General features: G+C 40.9%; 1 protein-coding gene across 1 annotated transcript in view; it reads left to right on the top strand.

Annotated features, from left to right (window-relative positions):
• The window catches only part of LOC148020386 (U-box domain-containing protein 13-like), a 30,821-nt gene extending 15,921 nt beyond the window's left edge, over positions 1–14,900 (top strand). Inside the window, exons 2-5 of the mRNA XM_087700677.1 lie at positions 9,090–9,206; positions 9,389–9,814; positions 10,038–10,199; positions 13,717–14,900. Of these exons, the coding sequence (XP_087556803.1) occupies positions 9,090–9,206; positions 9,389–9,814; positions 10,038–10,199; positions 13,717–14,574 (1,563 nt within the window). The 3' untranslated portion in view covers positions 14,575–14,900. The remainder of the gene's footprint in view (positions 1–9,089; positions 9,207–9,388; positions 9,815–10,037; positions 10,200–13,716) is intronic.
• Positions 14,901–16,256: the final 1,356 nt, after the last annotated feature.

Here is a 16,256-nt window from a genome sequence, read left to right as displayed (position 1 = left end):
CGATTAAGTTTTGGGACCACTTGGGGTTGCAAATGGCCTAGCCAATCAAATTGGGGATGGGCACATCTAATTTTGGGCAGGGTCAAAAGGGTTGAAATATGGTTGGAAAGAAAGAAGATTGCCACTTGGCAAAAAATCCCATGCAATGAGGGAGAAGGCTATTTGGAGGTTGTAGAAGCTCATTCAATGCGTGAAGGCTATGGGAAAGAGAGAAGACATGCTATTGATCACATTTTGCTGTTGTGAGAACCAGAAACCTTCCCAAGAGTAGGCGACATTATTAATGGCACCTTGGGTTGTAGGCTCCAACATTTAATGGAGGTGATAGCCGTCTGATGGCTCCTAGGCAGAAGGTGACAGCATTTGGGGCAATCTCTGATAGGGCAGCAACCATTTTTTGGGGTTTCCTGCATGGAAATTTAGGTCTCTATCTCTCTCTCTACAGCATTCTCTCATCTTCTCTAGTCTATTCTTTGATAATCTCAACAAATCTCAGCCATTAGAGGAGATCTCAGCCAGATTTGGTGGGCAACAGTGGAATTTTTGTTGTAAACCCTAATTTACAAAAAAATTAGGGTTTAACAACAACCACCTTAGGACCTGTGCTAGCAATTGGAGGCATTGAAGACTGAATTCACTAGTTGGAATTCAAGGAATTGCCAAAGGTTTCAGATGCCAGCCCATCTCAATCGATTTGGGGTAGCATTTGGCCAGCCAAGGTTTGGACAAGTCTTGGGTGAAGATCAAGGGGCAAATTGATTAGAAGGCTTGTTGATCATTTATGACAGTAAGTGGCATTTGGATTACTGGAGGAGAATAAGGAATCTCAATTGTACTTCATCCAATTGCAATATAAGATAAAGAAATACCGAAAGGGGCGCGAGTTTCAGGGCTACAAGGTGTCAAATGTCCAAGATTGTATGATGAAATGTGCATTTTAGTTTTGTGAATTTGTTAATTGTTGTAATTAAGTGCTTTATTAGGTTTTCATTACTCTCTCCAAGAAGGAAGGTTGGTTTTAGAGGGCCTTATGTAAACGGTACAATTTGCTTTTTGACCCTTTTTGAACAAAGGCTAGGAGGTTGAGTGACATAAATCTCCTCATGAAGATCATTGTTCAAAAAGGCAATCTTTACATCCAATTGATGCACATGCCAATCATAAGGAGTAGCCAAAGCAATGACATTGCAAATGGTGGTCATACATGAAGTGGGTGCAAACATCTCATCATAGTCAATCCCATGTTGTTGGGTATGCCCTTTGGCAACAAGATGTGCCTTGCAACAGTCAATGTTGCCATTAGATCTGTGTTTTAATTTGTAAATCCACTTTGTGCCTATAGCACGCTTGCCAATAGGCAAGTCATACAACTCTCATGTTTCATTTCTATGAATAGAGTTTATCTTAGATTGCATAGTCGCCATCCAGTGTTCATTTTGTAAAGCATCATGCAAAGAAACAAGTTTCTCATTGTCTATAGTAGCTACAAGTGCCTGCGCAACCAAGTTACTCTATGCATAATGAGTGGCTCCTCTAGCTCTATTGGGAAGTGGCATGGATTGTTTGTTGTCTTGTAATGATAACCATGTAGGAACTATTTTAGCTTTTTGAATAGCAGCTCTCTTATCGACCACTTCATAATCAGCAATGCCTTGATCAATGTGCTGAAAATCAGGCCGTTGTTTACCATGTGTTTGTTGCTGTAAACCCTCAATAGGTGCCTGAAATTGACCAAAATCAGTTGCACTTTGCTGAAATAAAGCCACAACTTATCAATCATGTTCATAGGCCCCACATTGGGCTGATACTTGTAGTCCATGAAGGGTTGACTAGCATGTTGAGTGAATACCGCATCTTTACTAACAAAAAATTTGTTGGTGGAGGGGTGGTATAAGTGGTGCCTTTCACTTTCTACACTATAACCAAGAAAAATGCATTTGATAGCCTTGCCTTGTAGTTTGTCTTCGTGGTTGTGGTACCAAAGCATATGTTAAATAACCAAAGACATGAAATGTGACACCATTGGTTTCCGGCCATTCCAAGCCTCATAAGGTGTACATTCAGCCAATGCTTTAGTTGGGTTGTGATTTAGCATGTACATTGCATACATGATAATATCAAGCCAAAACTTTGGGGACAGCTTATTGTGTGACATCATACAATGTGCCATTTCCATCAAAGTGCGATTTTTTCTTTTAGCCATACCATTTTATTGAGGTGTGTAAGGTGTAGTTCATTGATGGATACATGCGCATAGACCCGTCTGCATTTCCATCAACTCATTCATCTTTGTCTCAAGGTTTTTAAAGTGCAAAGAACTTGATACACATTTGGGAAACAAAGCACAATGTATTTTGCCAAGTATACAACTTTCACGTACATTATGCATAGGTACTTTCAGTGGAGGGAGATGGAGCACCATATTTTTGCTTTTTAGGCGAAGCAAACTGCCATAATTAAGATGACAGAACCGAGTGTGCCATAACTTAGTGTCATCCATGTTGGTGGCATCAACTTGTAATGCATCCTCTTATGCTCTCCTCTCATATAAATCAAGTTGATAGAGTCCATTGTACAATGTACGAGTGAGACAAAAGGATATTCCCATCACTACAATCATAGACACTATCATGAGAACATGTATTTTTGAAACCTCACTTAACATGTGGATTAATTTTTAATCACATGGTTAAGTAAATGCTGCGTATGTGAGGTCTAACTGGGGTTAGAGTAAATTTATGAGCTCGGGACTTGAGGAAATCACGGGATGTCAAAGGCAAAAGTTGCTATGTAATTAAGTTATAATCAGGGATTTACCACCCATCCATGGAACGAAGGCTGGTTACAGACACTGCATCAATTCCTATGGAATTTAACCACAAAACCAACACATGTAATGGCTAATACTGAAAGGAAAATTTTCTTTATGCTTGGCACATATAAGACCTTTTGAAGCACGATAGTTTTTCCATTCATTGCAATAATGGAAATTTGACCAATGCGTTGGATTGCATATGAAGCATTATTTGCATATACAACGGATCCTCCCTTTTGTGCATTTGTATATGATACAAACAAGTCACGAAATGATGTTATGTACTTGAAAGCTCCACTGTCAAAATACCATGTGCTGCTGTTTTTAGCAATTGAAAGATCATGCTCATATGATGAAGGATCATTTGAACAATGCACAACAAGAGCATAAGACAAGCTTGTCGAATATGCGATTGCATCTTTTGCATTTGCTGAATTTTTAGCAACACTTATGTCCGATTGTTTCTTCTTTTCACTTGCCATCCTCTTTCTCACTTCTTTCAATAACATGCTCCTTTTTTTTAATACAAGAATTGTACCTCTTTTTCTTAGCACTGTCATCCTTGGTGCTTGAAGAGTCTATAGAAGAAGTTGCTTTGCCTTTACCCTTTGAGTTTGAGGGCTGCCATGACTTCCCTTTGTTTCAATGGCTGGTTGCAAATGTTTGATTGTCCATACTTATGTTAGAGCGATTCAGTCTTGATTTCTCTTCTTGCAACAATAGTGATACCAATGCATCAAATATGCATGCATTAGCATCTCCTTTGGTAAGTAAATGAAGTGAAGTGGCAAAACTCTGATAGGTATTAGGTAGACTAGCCAAGACCATAGATACAAGAGAGGCTTCGGGAATTATTTAATCAATATTAGCAAGTTGCTCCGTAAAGTCCTTGGCACGTGTAATGTATGCATCCACAGAATCACCCTTTGTCATGTGCTCCATTTCAAGTTGCTTATACAAATAGGCTTACACGAGTCTCATTGCACACTCGATAAAATGAAGCAAGCTTATCCCAAGCATCCTTGGCCGTTATGCATGATCGAATATGGAGGATAACTTGTCTCTTGCATGAGAGTGCAATCAAAGCATGAGCTTGGGCATTACGCCCATCCCATCTCAATTGATCTATTATGGGAGGCGTAGGAGCAGCTAGAGCAAAAGATCCATTAGTGATAGTGGATGAGCTAGAAGAACATATAACATTCTGTGTAACTAGGCGTGCATGCCTAACTTTTGAAACATATACATAACCCCAAAGCTGCTTGGCAACAAGTACATGCTTTATATTTGGGATAATTAGTCCCATCAAATTTGTGTGAGTTCCCAAACATGTTGAGCAAATCATTTTGCCTTGCCATTGCTTGTTGAAATTGCCGGTATTTGGATCCATGGCTGTCCAAAGTACAAATGCGGGGGCAACACAAAAATAAAGCAAAAAAGGGACAAAAAAGCTTACAATTTTTTGGAATATTGATGGCGTTGATTAAGAATTTGTAGCTGAAAGAGCTTTGATGTGTATAAATATCGATGTAGATAGTGTAATCAGCCTCAATGTTGATTAATTTGGAAAAATTGAACAAAATCCCCAAATTTAATTTGTAAAATTTGGTGAAGTTTGAGCTCAAATGTAAAAAGTCCCAAATTTTGATGTTAAATCGAGCAATTTTTGATCATGGAATGAAAAATCCCCAAAATTTTAGTGAGATTCGGGATTTTTGGGCAGAAGTCCCAAAATCCTTGAAAAAATTAGGGTGAAATTGAGGTTTGATAATAAGTTCCCAAAATTTGTGCTCGATAGAGCAGTGTGAATAAGTGAACAATAAGAGAGAAGAGAATGCTGGAAGGTAACATCCACTATGTGAGAATGATCTGAAAGCACAATCCTTAAGGTACTAAGTACCACACCCATTGACGGGTATTCACATAGGAAAAAAACCCCATCTCTAGCTAGAAGGTAAAAAGTGCATGTGGATAAGGGAGCGTTCACACTAGAACTTAGGAGGAACACGATAAGTGTAAGACAACTTATCCTACATTGCGGGTGAACTTTAGTCAATGCAGTTTGTGCTATGCTTTGGTTGTACTCTCTCGCTCCTCCCCTTCTTTCCTTTATTTCTCTTTCTATCCTCTCCGCATGGCTTTCCCTTGCCCTTCTATTGATGACAAATTACACGGTCTTGATTACCTAACATGGCGTGTTGTTATTAAAGCATGGTTTGTGCAGAAGTGGTTATGGTACATTGTTTTGGAGCTTTTGAGCGTCCTGAGTGTCCCACTCCTCTTCTAGTTGATTTTGATAAGGACAGCTATGAAGAAGCTATACTCATATGGGATATCGATGATCCCTTGCGTATTTTGCTCTTCTTTGCTGTATCTCTAAAGTTGTTTTGGCGGTGATCACCTCTTGTAGGACTGCTTTAGCAATATGGGCGAAGCTCTAGATGTTGTACGAAGCTTTCTTGACTTTGTATGCAATTATCCTTTATGGTCAGCTCTAGTAGATGAAGTTTAAGCCGAAGGATACTATTGAGTTATTTCTTACTTTGTGCTAGCTATGGTAAGAAGGCACATTTGCGTAAGGATTGTAAAGAGTCAGCGGCTTCGGGGAAGGAGGAGAAGAAGAAACAAGATACAAACTCCTTTGCCAAGTCATCTACCTTCTTTGACTTTGGCTTGGATCCTTTGGCCAAGGTGAAACCAGCCTTCCTCCTAGGATAGGGTGGTAAATCCTTGATTACATCTTAATTACAGCAGCAAACAATAAATGTAAATCTGAAAATTCAAATTTACCTATTGATCTTGGACAATGCATATCCGATTGGCCCCAAAATTTGCGCCCAAAAGTTGATTTACAATGGGATTCTCCCAATCCCTTTCGGTATTTCAACTCCCCTTGTTGTCCAAAGTGACCAACAAGTCTTTAATCTATTTTGCCCCTTGATTCGGGCATTCAATTGGCCTTCACCCACTTCATAGATGATGGAAATGCCCCAAATTCAATGGCTGCCTAGTCCTCCACCTGAATTCAGCTGAAATTCATCTTCAGCCTTGTTGGATCCAAGTCTTGGAGCTTCAAATTTTTGGCACGCTTCACAAGGCTGTTGCTAAACCCTAATTTATGCTGCAGATTAGGGTTTACAGCAGAGAAATCTGAATTTTCTCAGCCTCCAAGGGTCCAAATGTCGAGATCTTTGGAGCAAGGCTGTAAAATGGCTGGGAGATGAGAGGGAAAGCTGTAGAGAGAGAGAACTGAAGAAAATCAGTTATTTATTGCTGTTGCCCCGTCTCAACAGCCTGTAGATGCTGTTGCCTACTGTTGATTGGTCTTCTTTTGCCCTTGGCTGCCTCAGAACGTCCTCTAATGGTTGCAAATCTGACTAGTAGCCTCCCCTCCCTCTCTCTTGCAAGCTGAATTTATAAAAATGCCTCTCTCCAGCCTCTAAAAACGTTTTTTAGTCTTGTATGGGCATTTTTGACAAGTGGCAGACTTCCCAAATGGTTTTTCCAGCATTTTTCATAATCAAATATTACTTTTCAGCCTTTTAAGTATTGAAAATTAATTTAATAATTATTTCTATGTCTTGAAAAAATAAATTGATTGGCCAATAATTAAATTGGCTAGGCAACTTCCATTCTCGAGTGTCTCTGCGCTATTTTTTGACCATTAGATTGGTGTTAGGTATCATTAAACGTCACTTCTCTAGTGTTACCAACTAGGATTACCTAGCCAAATGGATTACCTAGGCCAACAACTGGCACTAGATGCCACCAAGTACTTGTGCGGGATAACTTATAGCAACTTTTGCCTTTGACATCCTGTGATTTCTTTGGGTTCCGTGCTCATAAATTTACTTTAACCCCAGTTACACTCACATGTGCAACATTTACTTAATCGTGTGATTAAAAATTAATCCATATGTTAAGTGAAGTTTCAAAAATACATGTCCTCATGACACAAGGCCAAGGCCAAGTTGTGCAAGGGGTCATATTCTTTGGATCATGGGAAGGGCTTTGGCAGTCTTGGCCAAGGTGGAAAATCTATGTTCACGTACACTCAGAGGCATTTTTGACAAGATGGTCATGTATGCTAAAGTGAGGCATTGATGATAGACATAGAGAGTTGCTATGATTCTTCTCTATTTTCAGGTTTTGGTACAATCGGCATTGACACTTAGGAGTTCTCTTCCATAGTTGTATGGACAATGATGAGTCATTATCATTGTACCATTTGAGAGAGGGTGTTAGTAGTCTAGTCTAGTCAACTCACATGTGAGTTTGGGATGTGCTAGGCATTATTGAGTTATCTAGGTATTTTTTAGCAATCATTGAGGTGATTATTTTAGCATTTTATGTTGGCCAACCAACATTAAATGCTGGCTGACCTGATCACTTTCTTGGCATTGTTTTGTCCTATCTATTCAGGCTCCTCATTCATTCATTCATCACTTGCAGATCCAATGCATGCCTTGTGGAGAGGGAGCCGGTGCCAGTGTCCACACGAGTGGCTCATTGTTGTATGCGACAATTTTTGTGTTTGGTATATGGATTCCATTTCCTACACACATCTCTGAGCTCTCTTTTTACAGTGTTCTTATGTTTTGTCTTTTCTTTGTCTTCTATCTTGTGTTCAACTGTCTATTTCAGCGTTCTTTCATGCTTCCATTGCTGCATCCATTTTTGACAGGTTGTTGCCCTGCTTTGGAGAGGCCAGCTGCCAAGTAGTCGCCTGCTACTCCTTGGCCTCCTGATGGAATTACCTCAAGACTGGCAAGAAATGTCTTGTGACTGTTGGTGTTGGGACTGTTGGTGCTTGTTGTAGCAGCACTGTCTCTGTCTCTCTCAGCCTCCACACAGGTTAGGATGGCTGGAATTTCCCTCAGCCCCCAAACAGCTCTCTTCCAGTTTGCACGGGAAATTTTGACAATTGGCAGACTTCTAATCTTAATTTCTGGCATTAATTATTTAATTTTTAGAATTAGTTAATTATCCATTTGACTCTGCACAAGAACTGATTAGTGCCCATTCACACTTAATGTGCTAACCCCCATGGGACATTTAATGATCCCAACATTAATTAGATCCAAATTGACACCAAGTATCAATAGGTACTTGTATGGCATAACTTTGTACAACTTTGCCAATGTCACCCAATGCTTGAGTCCTCACTTTGGCGATGATACCATGTGAGAGTGTGCAATGGAAGCGGAACACAAACATAGAGAGAGAAGGGAAGAGAATGATTGCAATGAAAGAAGAGAATGGAAGAAGAAAACCTGCACTAAATTTGAATGAAAGTTGAATTCAAAAGGTGGATTGATCAGTCATTGAATGCAGCCCAAAGCGTCAATGATGGCACTGGATCAGGCTGATGACAAATGGCAGCATTGCAAGATGGAGGAGTGTCCTTGATTGTTGGAGTATGCTGAAGCGTGAAGAGCAGAATGAAGACCAGCCAGTAGCTGATGGCTATATAGAGCCAAAAAAGGAAAAAGTTGGCTGACTCTGCTGATTAGGCATGGTCAAAATTTGGCTGACTTGTCACAAATCAATAAAATATGCAGTCGCCAATAATGCCTCATAATTGTGGTGTAAATACACCTTGCAGCCACTGAAAAAGAAATGCAAGGTTGGTGTTCATCTATTGTGAACACACTTAAAAACTGACGAAAAAAGAAATGCATGCTCTAAACAGAGCTGCCTCCTCCATCAAAATACATGTCAGATTAAGTGTTAGAGCTCCTCATGTCCCTGCAGATGGTGAAAAAGAAATGCAAGGCTGGAAACTGGATCATCTAGTGTTAACCTAAAACCGACTAAAAAAGAAATGCATGCTCTAAATAGAGCTGTCTCCTCTGTCAAAACATCCTCGTTTGACTCTGAATGAGGCTCTTAGGTAGGAGATGATTGTGTAAGACACATGACTGCTAACAGCAACATAATGAGGCCCAAAGTGACACTGCAAAAATGTCCAGAATGCTGAAAGTGGAAAAAGCTCCTCATTTTCCCTCCACTCTTTAATAGGGCCCACTAGCAAGAGATGACCTCTTCAGACTATACCTGCTACAAAGACCATACTACAGTCAATCAGTATCCATAGGAGGTGATTTTGTTGCCATCGGTTTCCTTCTACTAAGTGATAGAACTTATGGTCGTTGGCAATGACTCAGATGCCTTGTGTTTGTGTTCTGCATTTATTGGGTTGCCGTAGGTACTGGCTAGGGAAATGGTGGCTAATTTTTGGTTTATATTTTAATTGTGTTGCTGAATCATGCAGGTTTTTGAAAGAGAAGCTGTGGTCGCTCGGTTCCTATTGGTGACAGCAGAGTTGGAGCAAACATTGGATATTGTGCCATATGATATCCTGGACATATCAGATGAAGTTCGAGAGCAGGTGCATTAGTCTTCATTGATCCACTGTGTTGTGATAATACTGCTGAAATTTAGTTCTCTAAATATCAAATGAAATTACAACAGGTACTCTGTGATATCTATCTAGAACTGTTTTATATCCTTACATGTACTTTAGGTTTCCATACTAACTAGCTAAAGATACTGCTGCTATCCCACCTATAGGTTGAGCTCGTGCATGCCCAGCTGAAAAGGGCAAAAGGAAGTGCTGATGCCCAAGATATAGATCTTTATAATGATCTTGCCATGGTACTTTCCCAAGAAAGTGACAAAGCAGCCGTCGGTGAAGGCTTGGAGAGGCTGGCTGAAAAGCTTCAGTTGAAGACCTTTTCAGAAATAAAACAGGAGCAGCAAGCATTAAGTGATCTTTCTGGCAGATGTGGTGTGAGCGATGAAAGATATGAACAAATGTCTTTACTATTGAGACGGCTTAAAGACCTTGCAATGAAGGACCATGCATTGCTTGATGTCATTGAGAATGAGAAGACTTTGCAGTCAGAAAAATTAGGGTCTCCTCTCATTCCAGATGATTTTCGTTGTCCTATTTCATTAGAGCTGATGAAGGATCCAGTTATTGTTGCAACTGGTCAGGTAAGCTTGTACTCCCCCTTGTTCTCCAATAGGAGAAAAGTTCATTTTCTGGTCTTTTTATGTCTTGAGGGAGGGAGCAAGGAAAGCTTCCTTCTAACTTGTTCTTTTTTGTAAGGGGGTTTTTCTGGTGGGCTGGAAATAGGGCTGACATGGCATTTTTAATGAATAATTCTTCAAACTCTATATGAGTATACTTATCCTGTTGGCTTCTTTTTTACTCAAGACATATGAGCGAGCTTGCATTCAGAAGCGGATTGATGCTGGGAATAAGACTTGCCCAAAAACTCAACAAGTTCTGCCACATTTGATCTTGACGCCCAATTATGTACTGAAGAGCCTCATTGCTCAGTGGTGTGAGACTCATGGAATAGTACTGCCTAAAAAGGTAAGCCATTGACTTTCTTTAAGAAGAATTATTCCTGTCAACAGTTCGGACTTGAATTTAATTGTCTTTCTTTAAAAAGAAAAATCCTGTCAAAAGGCAACACAGCATGCATTGACTTGAACAGTGTGGAAAAGATCTTGCTATATGGAGGGCTGTATGTTCTTTACTGTGACTGCTTTAAGTGACCTGAGTTATTGGTTGAAAGCCTTGATGTTTCAATATGTAGGTCTGTGTAAGTCCTGGTCATGGGGGCTTATTTTGCTATACCTCTAAGGGATGATAGAGTGGGTCCAATAGGGCACAGTGGGAGCTGAAGCAGGCCCTTGAGAGGCGCTCCCATAGCCTGACACCACGTTAATTCTTTCTTTGGGATTTTGCAGAGCAGGCTTATTGACTTATATAGATCTAGCCAGTGTGAGGTTCCCGTTCCAATTGAAGATCATTTGTATTGTGTGAAGAAGGTGAGGATGCTAAATTACGGTTTGGGCTCTGCTGTATGGCCCTTAGCTTTTATTTCTTAGTTGGGTGCCCACTTTTATTTCTTAGTTGGGTGCCCATTGTTACAAGGAGTGTCGACTCTTGACCAACCAAAAGAAACACATGCATTAGCACTTAAATGCGGTCCATTGATTCCTAATTTTGGTCTTCATTAACAGCCCCAAAAAGACTTTATTTGTATTTATTGACATTTATTTCACATGGTAGGACAAGGGCACAAAAATCCCCCATAAATAGGTTACGTTGTAGGCATTATGGTCTCTCCTCACAGTCTCTCCCCTGCACACTCTCATTCTTTGTTCAGATCAGTGTCTCTCCTCTCCAATCTACTGGCGAACAGGTTTCCTCTGCTGTTACTGCTGTGTGTTAGTCTCCTGCAGTCTGCCCAGTTGCCTGACAACCTTCTCTCAGCCTGGTGATCAGTCCCAGAGCATGGTGGCTTCATTACAGCAGCTGGTGGCCCGTTATTCTGCACTCAGCCCGTGCATTCTGCTGTGTTTTACTGTGGTTGACCTGCACACTCATCAGGCATCATCTATTGCAGCTGGTGAATTCATTTTGGAGGTTATAACTGTTGTGCTTTGCAGCATTCTTCTCACCCACAGCAGGCAACTTCATTCTGCCTTCAGCTGACATCATTTGGAGAGATTCTATTCATCAAGAACTTTGCTTTGAGCATATATGGCAGGCTTGATCATCAGCCATCTTCGCCTGCATATTAGAGGTCATCTTCGTCAGCATCCTGGCTGTTGGAGTCCACATCCATCAACTGCTGCTGCCCTTCATCATCAAATTGCAGTTTACATCTGGAGCAGCCATCATCATTGTTGTTGAGACCTCTCTGCCCAAAGGATTGCATTTCACTCCCTTTATAATGTAGATCCCTTTACAGGTGCTGCTGCTTGGTCAGTCAAGAAACCACAATCATCTTGAGTTTTGATCAGTGTCATCAATTCGACTCTGCTCACCTCGTATGGGTCCCAAAGACAAGGAACCCTGAGGCTCCTTCATTGTGTTATCATCGGACATGATTAATCATTTTATTCACTTTCTATGTTTTTGAGTTCTGTGTCACAGTGTTTGCCATACACATTTTGTGTTCTTCCCCTCAAACCTAACCATTTCTCACTGCCCAATGTAGGCCATCTCATTGGCTCCACGTTGATGCCCTTTATTCCATGTTTGGGGCTGATTAGTGCTGTTTAAACTGTTATTTATGACATTTATTACCCCCTAGTGTATCTAGGACTCGAGTATCACTACTTCACACCTAGGTCAATATTCAATGGCCTACATGCTGTGTGTGCCCCATTATCCTGCTGCACAGTGCTCTCTCCCATCTAGTTGTTACACCCCCCATCAAGAGGGGTTCTCCCAGGCCTCGTAGATATGATCATTTTGACATGGCCGGTGTTTGGTGTTCTATAGTACATGTAAAAGTAGGAATGCAACGAACTTGATGGGTCTTCAAGTCCTACGCAAGACAATTTTATGTCTGCTGAACATGTGTCTTCTAGGCCTCAACTCTTTTCATTGAGATGAAAATGATGCAAGTGATTTGCCATGGAGCTCTTGGCTCCTCCATGTGCAAATGACGTGGGACATGGCGATCAGTAGGACCTAGCAGAGTAGCTAGGATTGACTGATGCATATATTGAGAATGGTATCTCTAGTGAAGAGCGGCACTGTAGGAGTTTTTGTCAGGAGATTCAGGGGAGGATTTGGGAGTAGTTTATGGAGCCTTTGGTGGCCTCATATGATCCATGATGGTTTTCCCATTGGGAGTTGGCTTGTTCGTGTCCAAGGACAAGATTTACTGTTTTTGCTTGTGAGATGGCCATGGAGACCAGCTAGCACTGCCCATGGAGAGTTCAGTCAGCCTAGGCAATATGGGGAGTGGCTTTAGAGGTTGTTACATGCTTCGGTTAACATAATTTGCGGTTTAATTTGTTGGCTTTTTCTAATTCCCGCATCAAAAGTCTTAAGGCAACAGAGGTGCTGCGTACCAGATTGCCAGTAGGTCAGGCTTTGCTTCTTGGCAGTTGAGATCTGTACAGATGGGGGAGCAGCGCAGAGAGAGAGATCGAGGTGTGGGCAAGCATCATAGCTGTGCAGATATGGGTGGAAGGGGGCGAGAGAGACTTGGAAGGGCTCTGGTTCCATTTGGCTTTGGTTTCGGTCTAGACCATTTACATCCTTAGAAGGGAGTGAATGGGCAAGCATCATAGCTGTGCAGATATGGGTGGAGGGGGCCATAGAGTCTTGGAAGGGGTCTGGTTCCATTTTGTCTTTTGTCTGGCTACAGACAATTTACATCCTTAGAAGTGAGAGAGAGCATGCAACATGTTTCTGAGATCAACAGCTATGACATGACGAAGCTGTATTCTGGTGGGGCCACTCACAGGTCCCTTCCAACTTAGAAAGGGAGCCCTAAGTGGCATTATACCAAGTAGAGTGGCTCTTGGTACTTGCCTTCTGGAGATTTTGAGATCTCAACCACCAAAGCTGGTGTGCTTCACTTTTTTTACAGAGATTCTATATAATCAGATGAATCTTTTCTTTGTGAATTTTGCGTGTGTCTAATGAGATTTACCATTTTGATGAGTTCACCTGTACTACTGGCTCCTTATGGGGCAGCATTGCTTGTGCACTCAGCCTCTGTACTTCCACAGGGGTTTCAGATGCAGAACTGGCAGTCTCTGATGTTTGTGGAACAAGTTTTCTGCCAGTGAGGGAACCCTGCCTCCAAAAAAAGAAACAAGGAAAAACATATTTAGTAACTAGTGGTTGAGAACGAAATCAGACCCTGCACTTGAGAATGAAAATTAACAGATGAATTGTACACATGTGTCAGCAGTGTGAAACAGCAATTATTTGAACACAAATAACATATCCGTTCCAAATTTGTGGTTATTTCAAAAGGATATAACTTTGTTGTGTTTCATTTGGACAAATTTCAATTTGCAGTTAGTTTCTGTGTTAGAATTTGCTAGCTCTAACTCTATTGGTTGATATACAGAGCTCTTCAGGTGATCGACAGGCAATTAAGGTTTTGCTACAAAAGTTATCACACGGTCAGCCTGAGATGCAGCGAGCTGCAGCTGGAGAATTGCGCTTTTTAGCCAAGAGAAGTGCAGAGAATCGTGTTTGTATTGCTGAGGCTGGTGCTATCCCCCTTCTCGTTGGGCTTCTTTCCTGTCCCGATAGACGGACACAAGAACACGCTGTAACTGCACTTTTGAATTTATCAATACATGAAGGAAACAAGGGTGCAATTGTTGCATCTGGTGCGATTGAGCCAATCGTGGAGGTTTTAAAAACTGGCAGCATGGAAGCTAGAGAAAATGCTGCTGCTACATTGTTTAGTCTTTCTGTTGTTGATGAAAATAAGGTCACCATTGGTGCATCAGGTGCAATACCGGCTTTGGTTCATCTGCTATGTTACGGTTCTTTGAGAGGAAAGAAAGATGCAGCCACAGCTCTCTTCAATTTATCAATATATCAGGGGAACAAAGCAAGAGCAGTAAGGGCTCTAATTGTCCCACCTTTGATGCAACTTCTGGAGGATCCCTCGTCTGAGATGGTTGATGAGTCTCTGGCAATTCTTGCAATCCTTGCTACACATCAAGAAGGGAGGGCTGCTATTGGACAGGCAAATGCTGTCCCTGTTTTATTGGAGCTTATCAAGGCTGGTTCACCTAGGAACAAGGAAAATGCAGTAGCCGTTCTGGTGGCCTTATGCATGCATGACCCTGACCAGATATCTCTTATTCGACAAAGTGGAGCTCATGGGCCGTTAACTAAGCTGGTTAAGAATGGGACTACAAGGGCACGTCGAAAAGCATCAACCTTGCTGGATCACATGAACAAACAGTAATATGGCACGGCAGAAGAACTCAGGCTTGCTTATGGATGACCACTACCTGTAAATCATCCTTGCCAAACCTTACCCTATGAAGGTTGTTGAAGACTTCCTTGAGGGCTGGTGAAAGTGTTTGAGCAGGCATTGGCTTGATTTGTAATAATTCTTATTGCACGAGTCTGCATGATGGAAATTTTCTTGATTTGTGGATTTTTGGCACAGTTCTTGTGAGAGCTTGTCTACGTTTGAGTGCATGAAAGATCATTCTTTGTGTTTTGAACCAAGGTTGTACATTTGGCTATTTATGGAAAAAGCCTGGTTCACACAGGTTAGTCTTGGTATTAGCCTTTTTACCATGGTTATTCATGTGATCTGTTTGCAATGTAGTAGTGTGCTCCTTCTGCCACGAAAAGCTGGTACAAGCCACAGTTCCTGAAAATGAAGTTTTCATGCTCAAACCTCTCTCTCATCAGCTTAAAGGCAGAGGTCTTTTGGTTTTGCAAGATGGACAGAAATTCAAGGCATTCTGCTTATGTGGGAGCATGCATGCTCCTGTCAGTAAATCCATTATTGTTATTGGATGCAGTATTAAAAAAAAAACAAACAACCATGTGTGTTACGTATGCAGTGAGAACAGATATACACATATATGCATATATGTGCCATGTGTATACATAAATACATATGTATGTGTGTGCATGGATATGTACCACCTGCGAGCGTTGTGGCTCTACTAGTGAAGGATAATTGAAAATTTGAAGTACAAAGAGTTTTACCATATCAGAACCATGTGCATGTCATGTGGCTGCCTGCTGAAGCAAGAGAAGTGCTGCCTCAATGCTTTGAAGGTTCTTTTGTGTCTCATATAGGTTTCAGTTTAAACTTCTGACAAGTTCAGATTAAAGAGAGAAAGAAACTGATAAAAATTATGGGTTGAAAATTAGGGGGACTGACATGACATGTCCTCCCTTGAACAAAAAAATGCTCTTATAATCGTACACTCCATAAATGACCAAACAGTAGTTTTTGTTGGTAATCTACATGTCAGCAACCTCATTTTTTTGGTTTTTGCATCCTTCGGCAGTGTTATTGGGGATTTGAAATTACGTAATGCCTAGATTGTTGGGAGAATGTTGCAGCATACCATAGTGGCTGGATACAGGAAATTTAAACCCCTTAGGTGGTATGGTCCATTTAAAAGAATCAATTAATTCAATCTTGACACCACAGTATGGCATACCATAATTATTAACTATTTAAATCTCGCAAATGATTAACATAGTAATAAGTTCAATGGCTTAGCTATGGACCATACTTATTGCATGAAGTGATTCGAAAACATTACAAATTTTGGAGGTCATTTGTATGGCCTTGTCAAAAATCTAGAAAAACTTCAGGACGAACGGAACGATAAGTTCTGAATTCTTGCCATTCGATGAGATGATGATTCAAACATAATGTTAACCACTAGAGCAAGCAAAATCATCCTCTTGATCCACATCTAGAATTTTGAATAGTGTAGTGCTTGCCATAAAAGTGTTATCTTACCAGTATCATTTTTGAACTGGGTACATCACCATAGGCTAATGCTTAATTGATCACACTTGTGCAAGCATGTGTTGTAGTTGTGTATGCTCTACTCCAGTTACTGAACTACGATATATGATGCATATTTGGTGTGCATTACTTGTACAAAG

This window comes from Lygodium microphyllum, chromosome 19 (genome assembly GCF_053477565.2).
Source record: "Lygodium microphyllum isolate KBCC chromosome 19, Lygodium_microphyllum_v1.1.10, whole genome shotgun sequence".
Taxonomy (NCBI): Eukaryota; Viridiplantae; Streptophyta; class Polypodiopsida; order Schizaeales; family Lygodiaceae; genus Lygodium; species Lygodium microphyllum.
The sequence above is the reverse complement of the archived record's forward strand: the minus strand, read 5'-3'. Positions and strand labels throughout refer to the sequence as shown.